Source organism: Rhincodon typus, chromosome 29 (assembly GCF_021869965.1).
Source record: "Rhincodon typus isolate 14 chromosome 29, sRhiTyp1.1, whole genome shotgun sequence".
Taxonomy (NCBI): Eukaryota; Metazoa; Chordata; class Chondrichthyes; order Orectolobiformes; family Rhincodontidae; genus Rhincodon; species Rhincodon typus.
The window spans coordinates 15763216-15778319 of record NC_063360.1 but is presented as its reverse complement, the minus strand read 5'-3'; the positions used below and the strand labels follow the sequence as shown (position 1 = coordinate 15778319).

The 15104-nt window shown below is 38.7% G+C and overlaps 1 protein-coding gene across 5 annotated transcripts in view; it reads left to right on the top strand.

Annotated features, from left to right (window-relative positions):
- Nucleotides 1-15104, top strand: part of ranbp3b (RAN binding protein 3b) — an 87654-nt gene that overhangs the window by 22813 nt on the left and 49737 nt on the right. For all 5 annotated transcript variants that reach the window (XM_048613984.1, XM_048613983.1, XM_048613985.1 and 2 more), the window contains 4 exons: nt 7809-7845; nt 8202-8291; nt 10985-11056; nt 11360-11425. In XM_048613984.1, the coding sequence (XP_048469941.1) occupies nt 7809-7845; nt 8202-8291; nt 10985-11056; nt 11360-11425 (265 nt within the window). The remainder of the gene's footprint in view (nt 1-7808; nt 7846-8201; nt 8292-10984; nt 11057-11359; nt 11426-15104) is intronic.

Genomic DNA, 15104 nt, shown 5'->3' with positions numbered 1-15104 from the left:
GTTGTTTGTTGCTTATAAAGTGAGTATCAGGCAGTTCATTTTATTTAACCATCCCCTCTGTAACAATATGATCACCTTTCAATCTTAACAGCAATAAGTACAGGCCCAGTCAATGCAACCTTTCTTCTAAGATAGCTCCTTCATCCCAATAGTGTGGCAAGTGCACCTTCTCTAGATTGCAGTTAATGTGATTATTGCCTTTCTTGAATAAGGAGATGAGCAATTTTAGACATCTAATAATTATCGTAAGTAGTCACCATCGCTTTGGAATATAATTGCTTTAATGATGTAATTGCATTGGGCAATACTGAAGTGATGTGGTCCATACATTAGAGGAACATATATATCTTGGGGAAGGGGATGGCGTGGATGGGGTAAAAATACAAAAATTGTAGAAGTTGGCAGGGAATGTTGAGAACATGGTTAAAAAGAGATATATGAATTTGAACTTTTTTAATGGAGGCATACAATGCAAAACCAAAATAATTATGAATGGCCTTTCAGCCTCAACTAGAATGTCACAACCAATTTCTTGTATGAAGGATGTGAAGGCTCTAGAGGCAATGCAAAAGAGATTTAACGCAATGGTTCCAGACGTACGTTGGAGACGTTGTTCTGGAGATTTGATAGAGTTGTTCCAAAAATGAAGAGTAGATACAGAACCAGAAAACACAGATTTAAAACAAGCGGAAAGATCATATGAGGAAGAATTTTTCCTGTATGCAGTGAATGGTTACAGCCTGGAAAGGGGTTGGAGGCAAATGCAGTCATGGCTTTCAAAGGGAATTTAATCAATTCCCTGAAGAGTGGAGGATTATAGGAGTACAATCAAAGGAATGGGATCAGCAAAATTGCTCTTGCAGAGAGCCTGCTGGACGTGACAAGTCAGAGGATTCTAATGTGCTACAACTGTTCACTGATTCATTGAGTCATACAGCGTAGAAGGGGCCCCTCAGCTCATTGAGTCTGTGCCAACCTATCTGCACTAACTATGGTTTTCAGTTTGCCCCATAGCCATGAATACTTTTAACATTTCATGTGCTCATCCATGTACCTTTTAAAGGTTGTGAGGTTTCCTGCCTCTACTGCCCTCCCAGTCAATGCATTTCAGATTTCCACCACCCTCTGGGTGAAAAGATTTTTCCTCAAATCCCCCCTAGACCTCCTGCACTTCACCTTAAAGCTGTGCCCCCTTATTATTGACCCTTCAGCTAAGGGGAACAGCTGATTCTGGTCCATGCCGCTCATAATCTTACATATATCAATCAGGTCCACCCTCAACCTTCTTTGCTCTGAGAAAAATAACTAAGCCTGTCCAGACTTTTTCATAGCTAAAATGCTTTAACCCATTCAACCCCGAATCTCCTCTGCACTCCCTCTAGTGTAATCATATCCTTCCTATAGTATGGTGGCCAGAACTTCATATAGTATTCCAGTTATGGCGTAACTAAAGTTTTGTACAGCTCCAACATAACCTCCCTGCACTTATAAATTGTTGCCATGACTGTTAAAAGTAAGGCAGTTTCCCATATACACACTGATAAAGTTTTATGTACTTTATGTGGGATTCTATGAAAAAATGTGGCATTGCCTTTTGTAAACTTCATTTGTCCTCACCAACAACTAGTTCCAGTTTCTGCTTTTTAATTTCATTGCTCACTGCTTCTTTCCGTTCAGTTAATGCCATGTGTATCTTTCCCCTTGTCCTCTGACATTGATCCTCATTATCATCATCCTGTACTGTTCTGTTAAATGCTTAGCACTCTGTTAGTTATCAATGTATGCTGGTTTGTGTGCTGCTTTCTGCATTTGCTTATAGAACTTTTGTCTTTTCATTGTTTGTTTCTTCTTTGCATTTCAGACAATGCTGAGTATGTCACCAATGCAGATTTATTTATCTTTATTTTTGTGTGATCTGTGATGGTTAGTTCATTAAATGTTTGCTTTTCATGTCAGGGTTCCTTTAAATTCCATTGCCACATACATTTATGCGTAAATTTAGTTCAGTGTTGTGTTGTTTCATAGAGAATGGTAAAGTAGCTATTGAGTACACATTACAGGCTATGATCTGTATAATTTACAGTCAAAAATTACATGACACTATGTTAAAGTCCAACAGGTTTATTTGAACATACAAGCTTTTGGAGTCTCGCTCCTTCTTCAGGTGCTAGTGAGAGAGTGAGTGAGCGGCACCAGACATAGAATTTATAAGCAAAAGATCTAACTGTCTTAGAACAGATGCAAATATATTGAACAAACCCAAGGTGGCTGTTAGGTCTTTAATCAGTTAGAAAGGAGATGCAGGTTTCGCTTGATTAATATGCAAATCCAGGAATTTCTTTTGAGTCACTGTCCTGAGATAACTAAAGGTCTTATCAGTATACCAGAGGTGACATCTCAGGTCAGACAATGCATTTTAGGTGCGGGTACAACTGATGCGAATGTATTGAACAAACCTAAGATGGCTGTTAAACAGTTAACAGCCATCTTAGGTTTGTTTGATACATTCACATCTGTTCTGTGACCCTTTGATCTTTTGTTTATAAATTCTCTGTCCTATGCCACCTCTCACCAGCACCTGAAGAAGGAGCAAGACTCTGAAAGCTTGTGTTTTCAAATAAACCTGTTGGACTATAACCTGGTGTTGTGATTTTTGACCTTGTCCACCCAGTCCAACACTGGCACCTCCACATCATAATTTACAAAGGAAAGCGCAGGTTGAGTACAAGTAGGAATATTATTGTGGTGTTAGAAGTTGGCAGTGCTACATTTGACCATTTACTGCTTGGGTGAGGAGGAGGGTAAGAAAGTACTGAAGTTCTGTTTTAGAAGACTGACTTCCAATAATGTTTAAAATTTACCAAATTAAGTGTAATTAATTCGCATAACCTGTGCTTGCCACTAGAGCCTTTCCACCATATTTCTGGGACTGTAACAAGTGACATTTATGGGGTTTCTGATATTTGCCTCTGGATTATGAAAAGGATATCTGGATTGGCATAGATCATTACAGGTTGTCATTACAGGTCAACTGTCCCTTTTGTGAGTTGAAACTGATGGAAGGACAAGCTTGGGATTGGTTAGCAATGTCTTCAGGCAGAGAGTGGAGGAACTCTCATTGGCCTAGAAATCCAGTTCTAGCTATAGCTGTGTAGACCGAGGTTCAAATCTCACCATTGCAGTTTGTGTAATTTAAATTTATTTCATCCATAAACCTAGAATTATAAAATTACTCTGACTAATAGTCACCATGAGAAATATCATTGTTACTTAATGCCATATTGGGTAGGGAATCGGCCGTTATTACCTGGTTTTGCCTACATGTGATGCCAGATCCACAGCAATGTGAACGACTCTCAACTAACCTGTTAAAATGGCCAAGCAAATAACTCAGTCAAGAGCAATTAGGAATGAGGAACAAATGTTGGCCTTGCTAGTGACACCCACATCCCAGGAAAGAGTGATCACCTGGGTGTAAAAAGTGTGGAATGTTTTAATAAGAAACATGCTGTGGGAATATAGACGTTTCTAAATGGTACTCTTCATTTGCTGCCTTTATTCTAATTAACATTGTGGTCTGTTTCCAAATCAGTAATTTTTTATGGTTGGATATTTTAGAATAACCCTTAGCATTGACTCCAAATATATTGAATCTTGGAGCATAGAAGGAGGTATGTTGTACCAGTGCTGGTGTTGGGAGGAACTCGGGGATATAGTTTCACACACCAGCATATACCTCATAACCCAGTAAATTAGTCCTCTACAATACACGTTCAGGTGCCTTTTGAAAATTTCTGTGGAATGTGCTTGTGCCACTGTTTCAAGGAATCACAGAAAAGTTACAGTGTAACAACAGGCCATTCAGTCCATTGTGACTGTGTCAACTTAGAGAGAACCTAAATCTAATCACCTGTTTTATTTCCATCTTCCACCACCTGATCCATAGCCTTACAGCTTAAAGTACTTCGAGTGTCTTTAGTAAGTTGAGGGCTTCTGCTTCCACCACCAAACTGTATAGCAAATTCCAAGCATCCACGATTCTCCAGGTGAAAACGTTTTCCTCATGTTCCCTCCAGTGCTCTACCAATCATTCTAAATCTGCATCCTCTGGTAATTGATGTCACCAATAGAGAGGTCCAGTCTTTCCAGTCTACCATGTCTAGGCTCATCATACTTCCGTACACCTTAAGTAACTCCTCAATTTATGGAGGAGATAAGACAGATTTTCATAATTTAGGGTCGAAGAGCTTAGGGAGAATGGGCAGGAAAATCAAGTTAAATCTGAGCTGAGATCAGCCATGATCGTATCAAATGGTGGAGCAGGCTTGACAGACCGAATTGCCTACTCCTATTCCTAGTTTGTATTTTCTTATGTTAAGTCAGCCCTCAACCTCCTCTGTTCTAAGGAAAACCACACTAGCCTATCCAATCTTACCATACAGCTGCAATCTTTAAGCCTTGGCAACATTCATGTAAATTTTCACTGTATTCTCTTCAGATCAGTTATGTCTTTCCTGTAATGCATTGACCAGAAATGTACACAAAATTCCAGCTCTGGCCTAACCAGCGTTCTCTACAGTTCCAGCATTACTCCTTTGCTCTTGTATGCCATAACTTGTCCAATAAAGGAAAACAATCCACAAACTTTATTTACAACCTTTTTTATCTGTCTTGCCACCATGAAGGACACTACAAGGTGTCGTTATGCTTATTTTATATTACGTAGCATTGTTTGCCCTCCCCAAATGCATTACTTTGCACTTCTCTAGATTAAATTCCATTTGCTAATATTCCACCCACTTGACCTCACCATTGATATAATTCTGGAGTTGACAGCTAAATCTCTTCACTGTCAATAACATGGCCAATTTTTGTTTCACCAGCAAATTTCCCAATTATGGCTACTATATTTCAGTGCAAATCATTAATATATATAAAATAGTCAGCAAGGAATGACAGCGGAAACGGCTTTCCGTTCATAAAACAGCCATTGACCATTACCATTTGTTTACTGTTGCTGAACCAATTTTGAATTAAAAAAACTGAAAGAATTGCAGATGCTGGAAATAGAAACAATTGCCTGAAAAGCTCAGCAGGTCTGGCAGCATCTGTGGAGAGAAGTCAGAGTTAACGTGTCGGGTCCAGTGACCCTTCCTCAGAACTTGCCTGTATTTAGTGAAATTCGAAAATGATCTTCAGAGCATCTGTTATTTTTTTCCTGGCCTTTTTTAATGGCACAGGAAGCAATCCATCCAGCTCTAGTGATTTATCTTCCTTTAAGGATGTCAGTCCTTCAGTACTTCCTCTTGCATTATGCTTCTCCTTTTGTGAGTGTAGAGTCCAAATGCTCTTTAAGAATCCAGCTCACATCTTCTGCATTCGTATGTTCTCTTGTACATTTCTAATAGGACCTGCCATCTCCTTAGTTATTCTCTTACTTTTAGTATACTGAAGAAACATTTTGGGTTTTCTTTGATTTTTATTTGTCAATATTTTTTCTTATCTCCCCCTTTGCTTTCCTAATTTCCTTTTTTGAGTGGCACTGTGATCCATCTGTAAATGTACACTTGCACCTGTTGTGTCACTCTGGCTCTCATGTTCTGCCTCCATAAACTTTTAATGCTGAAGATTCAATTCATTCATTTCAATTCAGTGGTACTGAAAGGCAAACTGCAAACCTACAGATTATCCACCAGAGAGACAGGTGACCCAATAAGGAACACGCAAATGTTGCCATTGCTATGTTTGCAACTAATCGTTGATATTATATGGATCCCCCTGTTTTTCTTTCCCTTTCTGTTCAACTTTACAAAGACAATTAAGAATCTCATGATTTCCTTGCATAAACTGCAAGAACTTTATACTACAACTTTAACAGTAAAAACATCCCAAATAAAGGATCATTGAGCCAAAGAAGGAACTATTGCATGTGTAGTTGGCTATACCTAGCAGTACCTATGGTCACAAGTTCAACCTCTTTATTTTTTTTTGAAGTTCGTCCTGCATTTTTGGTATTCCTCTAGGCTTTCTCCAGTATAAAGTTTTTGTGACTGTGATAACTTTCTTTTTATGCTTTCTCTTACCCATGATGCTTTGGGATAAATGAGGTCTCTAGATTTGGTAGTAGAACCTTGTTTGGTGTGGGGACATGTCTGGCCTATGCCTGTAGAATTTCACTTTTAAATACCTTCCACTGATTTGTTGCTAATTTTGCTTCAAGTATCTGTATCCAGTTTGCTTTTCCAGGTCATCTGTTAGCTTTGTAAAATTTCTTTCCTTTCTCTCTCTCTCTCTTCTCCCTCTCCAACCGTCCCCTAAGGCACTGCACTCAATCAAAAAATATATGCCTGTTCTATCTATCTTCTTCTCTATAGTAGTGCTAAATATGTTTGTATTATGGTTACAATCTCCAAAATGGTAACTTGCTGTTACCTTTTCTATTTAGAGAGACATAGAATATAGGAACAGGAGTAGGCCATTCATCCCTTCGAGCCAGCTCTGTCATGTTTTCTCCCTGTACCCTTTGATCCCTTTAGTCCTAAGAGCTATATCTACATCATTTTTGAAAGTCTTCAGTGCTTTGGCCTCAACGCTTTCCTGTGGCAGAGAATTCCACAGGCTTACCACTCTCTAGGTGAAGGAATTTCCTCCTCATCTCTGCCCTAAATGGGCTACGCCTTATCCTTCGATTGTGACCCCTGGTCCTGGACACAGTGGTCATTGAAAAAATCCTTCCTGTATCTATCCTGTCCAATCCTGTTAGAATTTTATAGGTTCCTCCGAGAGCTCCCTCATTCTTCAGTATTCTGGTGATTATGGTCCTAACCGATCTAGTCTTTCCCCATGTGTTAGACCTGCAATCCCAGGAATCAGTCTAGTAAACCTTCTTTGCACACTCTGAATAAATAGAACATCCTTTCTCAATAAGGAGACCAAAACTGCACATGCTACTGCAAGTGTGGGGTTAAAACTATCCTGTACAGTTGCAGCAAGAATCCATGCTCCTGCATGTGAATTCTCTCATTATGAAGGCCATCATATGATTTGTCATCTTCCCCGTCTGCTGCACCTTCTTGCTTACATTCAGTGACTGGTGTACAAGAACACCCAGGTCTTGTTGCACCTTCCCTTTTTCCAATCTGTCATCATTCAGATAATCTGCCTGCCTGTTTTTGCTACGAAAGTGGATAATCTCACATTTATGCACATTATACTTCAACTACCATGTTTTTGCCCACTTACCGATCTTTAAAAGAAATACAAAAAAAATTATTTGGAAACTGCAGTAAATTTTAAGTCTGGCCACAAAAGAATAATTATTGCTTCACTGCTAGATCTTTGGCTTTCACACTTAGTCTTAAATGCTTGTCTTTTGATTTTCAATTTAGCGCAGTGGTTAGCACTGCTGCCTCACAGCGCCAGGCACCCAGGTTCAGTTCCAGCCTCAGGCGACTGTCTGTGTGTCTGTCCGTGAATGTTTGCACATTCTCCCCGTGTCTGCGTGGGTTTCCTCCGGGTGCTCTGGTTTCCTCCCACAGTCCAAGGATGTGCAGGTTAGGTGGCTTGGCCATGCTAAATTGCCCGTAGTGTTCAGGGAGGTTTAGATTAGGTAGGATATGGGGGATGGGTCTAGGTGGGATGTTCTGAGGTTCGGTGTGGACTTGTTGGGCCGAAGGGCCTGTTTCCACACTGTAGGGATTCTATGATTCTATGTGAATGCTATCTCGTATTGAATGTGACAGGAAAAGTTTTTTTTTCAACTGTGACAATTGACATAAAGTAATGGGCTTTTTTATTTCTTATTTTAGAGGCCAGTAGATGCCTCAAGTCCTGAAGATGCAGAAGGTGGGTGTGATCAGTCAATGAATATTCTATTATGTACTTGTTTAAGAATCCTCTTGTTTATAGGTAGTCTGAAGCATTGTTGATATTTAGTTGCTAAGATGGAGCTTTTTTAAACCTAGACTGTTTTGTCAAGTCATTGTTGAGCAGTCTCTGGAAAGTGGACTAAAAAGCTAGATCTAGGCAATTGTACTTCACTGGAAATTACTGAGGCCAATTATGGGGTGTTTGCAGCTTACATGTAAATTTCTGGCTACAAGCCGCAGTGTTGCAGCTGTTTAAAATAAGTTGCACTTACAGTTAGGTACTCACTTCAAACTTTTAAACATTATTATTCTTATGTCATAAATTTACTTCAGATTCTGACAGAGAAGATGGTAACTATCCTCCACCTGTGAAAAGAGAGAGATCATCTTCTTTCACACAGGTGTTCCCACCTTCACAGCCAGGTATGTTTCTTTTCCATGTGAGTGAACAAATGCTGAAACGTTGCTTTCTTTTTATCTCTGATTGCTAGTTCATTGAGGTTATGCGTTGGCTAAACAAACACATTCTTCGTTAGTTGGACTGCAAGGAATTATTTGCAGGTCCTTGAGTCTACTTTGGTGTTGCTACATATTTGATTCTTTTAGTAGTGTTCCAAACATTTTGATTTGGAAGATCTGGTTCTCACCTAGCCTGTATTTAACAATAGCCAGTTTGTGTTTGATATGGTTGATAATGTACTTGTCAAATGAGGGAACATTTGCATCTTGCTGTAAAAGTTTGTTGTGAAATATTGCAATTTTCCTAATTCGTTCACAGTGTAAATAAAGTCTAGTTTTCTTCCTGAGAAGAAATTTGGCACTAGTATTTATTTCCTGAACCAGTTCTCTACTCTGTTATTACTAATCATTGTTTCTTTGATATGGTTCTGAAGATGTCATCCATTTCTACACCTTGATGTTGTGTCTCAATACAAGAAGATTGTTTTGTTCAATTGTAGCTGTGAATGTCTGAGTATGTAAATAGTGTCACATTACCTAGTTTTTTTTAGCTTGAGAAGTTAGATTTTTAAAAAAAGTCATTTTTATTTAGCATAAGGAAAGCTTACTGAATGAATTCTCCACTGGTTTGAAGCATAAATAGCAGGATATTTACAGAATTGTCAAAACACATCCTCTCTAAATTCAAAAGCAGAAACCTGTTATGGCTGAATGAGGAGTGGAAGAATAATGGAGTCATCTCACTTCTGTTGCTTGGGGATGAATGTTGACTAGGACATCTGGGAGAGTTCTAACCTGTTGAGTTAATGGCATGGGTTCTTTTACATCCACCTAAGGCAGCAAACAGGAACTCAGTTTTAGCATCTCATTGGAAAGACAGCACTTCCGGTATTGCACTGAAGCATCAGCTTGGAATTTGTGCTCAAGTGTCAACTGCGGAGCTTAAAGCCATGACCTTCTGTCTTATAGAGGAGAGTGCTACCAGCTGAGGAATGCCTGACATTTATAGAATTATAGGAGAAATAGAATATACTCATGTTTCTTGCAATACAGCTATTATTGTTAAAATAGAGAATTTATATATTCCGTTCTTCAGTTCTGTAGCTTGTACTTTTGTTGGTGAGTAAAATCACAAGGCATAATTGCACTCTCAAAAATATGTGATGAATTACAAGGTTCAATGCTGCATTCAATTTACTGTTTTTGACACCATTTAAGCAATATTATTATTGATTCTGCTAATTTACTTTAAGAGATTTTCTTTTTGATTGACTATAGACACAGCATATGTACGGCACAGAAGGAGACCATTTGGCATGTCTGTGCTGGCTGAAAAAGACTGACCCAAACTAGTCTTTTCAGTTCTTGGCGCATAACACTGTCGATTATGCCACTGCAAATATTTAGAAATCTAGCATGCTGACATGGCTTATTGACTATCTCAAGCTGTCTGTTTTCTCTCTTTCTGTCTGCCACATAGCCCACATTTTTAAACTTCCTTCCTGTTGCTATCACTTCCGGGTCAAAAGCTGTGAGGTCGTAATGACTATTTTAAAAAATTACTCGTTTATTGATTTTGACTAAAATCTCTGCTTGAAACGTTTAATAAAACCAAGCAGTTTAAAGTAATTACACATTTTCTTGATTTACTGCTTCTGGGTCACAGACCATCACACTTGCATTTATACTTATGCAACAACCCACTCTTTATAGGACTGGCACATTGACTACTGAATTGGGAGCACTTTTAAGGCAATTAGGTGAACTGAGTTAGGACTGCTTTAATTATCCGTGATCTGTGGATAGAGGAACTTGGCAATATCTATATGCTTGAAGTTTCTTTAGAGGATGAGAAGACCACTCCTAAAGTACAGAAAGTTCCACATTTCTTTTTCAACCTTCACCTTTATTTTCTTCAGAACTGGATTCTCAGTTACTGCCACAATCATCATTTACAGTAACTTCAGGTTTTCTAATTGAATCATAAAGCCACTTTAAGATTTATGTTTTCAAAAGTACAGTTAGAAGAAAATTTTTGATATGCAGGCTAATTGAAAATCCAGTTTGTTTTTCAACTTTACAAAGGGGATTAAGAATCTCATGATTCCCTTGCATAAACTGTAAGAATTTTATACAACATATTTTAAGTGATATCTTTAACAACCTGCGCTTATTAAAGTTTAACCTTTTCGTGTGATAGACATGACCAGTTTAAATTAAAATGTGCTACTTTACCAATTATTCAACAGATCACCTGTTTAGAGTCCCTAGGCCAGACTCTTACCAAAATGAGCGATATCATTACTATTCTAAGATTAAAGCATATTTTAAAATCAAATCCTGAATTAGTCATATTTTGGCCTAATAATGACATTCTAAAATGTGCTAGATAATAAATGATTACTAAGTTCATCCCAAAGCTTCAGTATGTTCTGTCATCGTTTGGTGATTCAGACAGCAGTGTATTGCAGGATTAGTATGTTTCCCAGATCAGTAACTATTTTGCCTGTGTTATTGACACTGCAGTCCTTTTCCTCGAGTGTAAAATTCTACCAAGCATTGAAAAGAAGGGCCATTGCTGGTTAGTTTGCAAATTCAGGGATTCTTAAAATTGATGTGAACTGTTGATACTCACTGTCGCTTTCTTTACCTTCCAGTTCCAAAGAATAACGTCTTTATGCCATTGAGTTTCTGCCAGGCAGCAGCCAGCAACTCTGACTCAGAACCAGGTAAATCCCACATTCGAACAATGGTACTTCCCTTTTTTTGGCTCACTTCTGTGCTTTACTTGTTCCCCTCCATAAAGCCTTGAGAAGCCTAAAGGTCTAATGCACCAGATGTGGATTTTTATCTACCCTGTGGTGCTGTGCCCTTTGTAGAATGCCAAGTGTACTAGAAATGGTTAGGCATGCATAAGTCTATATGTAAATCTTCCACGTTGCATGATGAGTAAATTAGCTATGCAGCTGGGTTTATTTTGATATGCTGCTTTAAAACATCCAGACTTATTCACAGTTTTCTTTTCACTTTAGATGAAAAGAATGTTGGCTTTCGGCTGAAACCTCCAACTCTAATCCATGGCCAGGCTCCCAGTGCTGGTGAGTACTGTTAACTGTTGTCATAAAGAGACTGGTACCTTTGCAGTCTAATACCTTCCAGGCACTGTGCCTGAAGTGTTGATCTACTGGGCCAATGTATGACAATGCTGTCTCCACTAGGTACTATGCCAGAAGCAATAATACAATATGTATGGTTGCTTTTGTTACAACAGGAAGAGTGTGGAGCACTGTCTTGCCCAACTCCACACACACTTTTCTTTATTCATTCACGGGATGAGGGCGTCGCTGACCAGGCAGCATTTATTGCCCATCCCTAATTGCCCAGAGGGCAGTTAAGAGTCAACACATTGCTGTGGGTCTGGAGTCACATGTAGGCCAGACTAGGTAAGGATAGCAGTTTCCTTCCCTAAAGGACATTAGTGAACCATATGGGTTTTTCCGACAATCAGCAATGGTCATTATTAGATTCTTAATTCCAGATATTTATTGAATTCAAATTCCACCATCTGCCGTGGCAGGATTCGAACCCAGGTCTCCAGGATATTACCTGGGTTTCTGGATTAACAGTGCTGTGATACTACCACTAGGCCATTGCGTCCTTGACTCTGACCACGGGACCACCTGTCCCAGCATAGCACCCCAAACAACCCAAACAGAGCCTCCCCCAGCCCTGAGTAAACTGGTCCCACCCCCTCGAGCTCTGGGCCCCAGTTATTCGGCCTGTTCTGGGCCCTGTCATGAGCAATATTTCCTGTGGCAGCAGAAGACTACCAGCCCCATTTTGCATATTAATGTATACTTGAGCTTTTATCTTGTCATTCTTCACTGTGTTGAGAGTAGCATATCGGCATGGATCGAGATTGATTCATGTTAGCCATCCAGAGTGTAGGCATAAATAGGTCTTTTTCAGGTTGACGAGATTAACAAGTCTTGTCCCACTGGCTTTGCTGTTGGGAGCTTCAACTGTTTCCAATTTATATAAATGACTTAGATTTATACAAATGACTTAGATGAAGGGATAGAGTGTACAATTGTCCAATTTGCAAATGACACAAAGATAGTTAGGAAACTAAGTTGTAACAATGACGTAAGGATGCTCAGGCTATAGGTTAAGTTAGTGGGCAAAGATGTGGCAAATGAAGTATAATGCGAGAATATGTGAAATTGTCCATTTTGACAGGAAGAGTAAAAGAGAAGCACATGATCTAAATCGTGATAGAATCATAGAATCCCTACAGTGGAGGCAGGCCATTTGGCCCATTGAGTCCACACCAACCCGTAAGAAAATCACACCCACACCCTTATCCTTTCCCTGTAATCCCACATTTACCCTGGCTAATCCACCTAGGCTGCATGTCTTTGGACTTTGGGAGGAAACCAGAGCACTCAGAGGAAAATTGCACAGACACAGGGAGAATGTGCAAACTCCACGCAGACAGTCGCCTGAGGGTGGAATCGAACCCAGGTCCTTGGCGCTGTGAGGCAGCAGTGCTAACTACTGAGCCACCGTGTTACCCCCGAAGTGTGTGCCACCTTTAAAAAGGGTGCCCTCCTTCATGAATCACAAAGTGTTAATATGCAGGTACTACAGCAAGTAATTAGGAAAGCTAATAAAATGTTTTCATTTATTACAAGGGCAGTTAAACAAAGCCTAAGGAGGTTGTATTTTAGTTATACAGAACACTGGTGAGACTATGCCTGGGGTATTGTGCACTGAATTGGTCACCTTATGTAAAGAAGGATGTAAATGCTTTGGAGGCAGTTCAAAGATGATGTTTTGGATTAATGCCTGGATTGGGTAGACTGTTTAATGAGCTAAAGTTGGAAGGCTCAGCTTGTATCTGCTGGAGCTTAGAAGAATAAGGCATGACATAATTGAAAGATCTAAGATCCTGAGGGGGGTCATGACAGGGTGGATGTGGAAAAGATGTTGCCTCTTCTGTGATATGGTTTAAGGTTCTGGTCCCTAATTTGTTTGATTGTGTCAATGTTCAATATTGCAAATGTACAATCAGAGTTGTGTATTAGGCAAAATGTTTCCAGTGCTGTAGAGTGTTCTTGACAACAGCAAAGACATGCCACTCTGCACACCTCTCACAACTGCATGGGATTATTAGCTATATGGAGCTCAGTATCGCACTGATTTCAGCAACATCATGCCTAGTTTAAAAACTAGTGAGATTTTTGCCTCAACTAGGCAACTAAAATTGCAATAATTTCTTATTAATCTATTTATTATATATGTTGTGGTTTTCAAACAAATGAAAAAATTATGAATTTAAAAAAACAAAATCCATTCCATCTTTAACAAATTTTGGTTAGAACTGTGTCAGAAATCTAAACCTTTATTACATGTGACTCACACACTGAATTGCTACAACATGGCAGTTTTGGCTCAGTTCATCCAATTAATATTTTCTTTTCATGAGAGCTAAAGATGTATTGCAGAGGAGAAATAGCAGTTACAAATTTTACATACGATCAAAAAAAAAATAATTGTAGTGGAGTGTGGTGAAGACATGCAAAATTACTTTCTTCTGAAGTAATTTGTACTTCAAAATGCTTAGTAGCATGCGTATGGAATGTTTAAAAAAACTTAAGTTAATTGCTAGAATCAGGAACTGCTTTATTGGTATTTTCAGCTGGAGACCGGTAACATGTTTCCAATAGTAAATTATTGACCTGATGCAATTTCTAAATACCTCTGAAGTATGTTTCTGTGCAAATTATTAGATGCTTAAATTATCAGATATTTTGTGTTCTTTTATGTACACTGTTTGATTTTTACGGAAGCCTATACAATTTAATTAACATACATTAGTACAAATGTTTACAAACTTGCCCTATTGCTGCAAGAGACTGGTGTGCTCAAGTGAGTATGCTGCATTCAGCTGTCACCAGGTCTAAATGTCAATTTCGGCCGGTTATCCATGTAGACTGTTCCACAGAGACCAGCTACCCACGTGATTGTAGCAAGAATTTGTGCATATGTGGGTCTAGTTGTATTTGTTGCAAGACAAATTAGACTTTTAAACAGTTTAAACGTTAGGATGTCTAATACTAGTTAAATACTGGAAGAAAACTATTCATGAATGAAACATTTCTGCTTTGGAGAGAATTGCATAGTTTTCCATGAGTACATTACCTGAGACTTACATTTATACTATTTTGGTTTACACAATAATCTTCACAGCATAAATTAACTGGTAGTTTGAGGTTTTTTTGAGGCCTCTTTATTACTTGTGTTTTCCCTGAGTTTACAGCACTGAAGTGACATTGAAACACTATGGAACCAATTATTTAAAAAATGGCATAAGTTGTGAATAATGTTGTATTTTCACCCTGAGGTGGTGCTACTTAGTTAGTTGTGCTGCTTAAGTAGTATGCATTGCTAGCTTTAGTTGAGAGTGAGAAATTGTGCAGTGAGTACTGTTAAAAAAAAATGTTAGCTTAATATTGTGAGGGTTCTCCTGACCAGTCTTTAGGTACTATTTATTTTTTAGACAGCAAGTTTCTAGAAGTGATATCAATGTTATTGTGTTATCTATGCAAGCAGGTTTTTGCAAGATCTAAGTACAGACTTGAATTTTGATTTTAGTTTGGTTCCACGATTTTGTTTTCCACCTGATTTGACTTTTGACATTAAGATTTTGTATCACAATTTGTAAAGAAAACCTAGTTGCAAAGAGTGCAACATTGCTGTAATTAATACAACAGT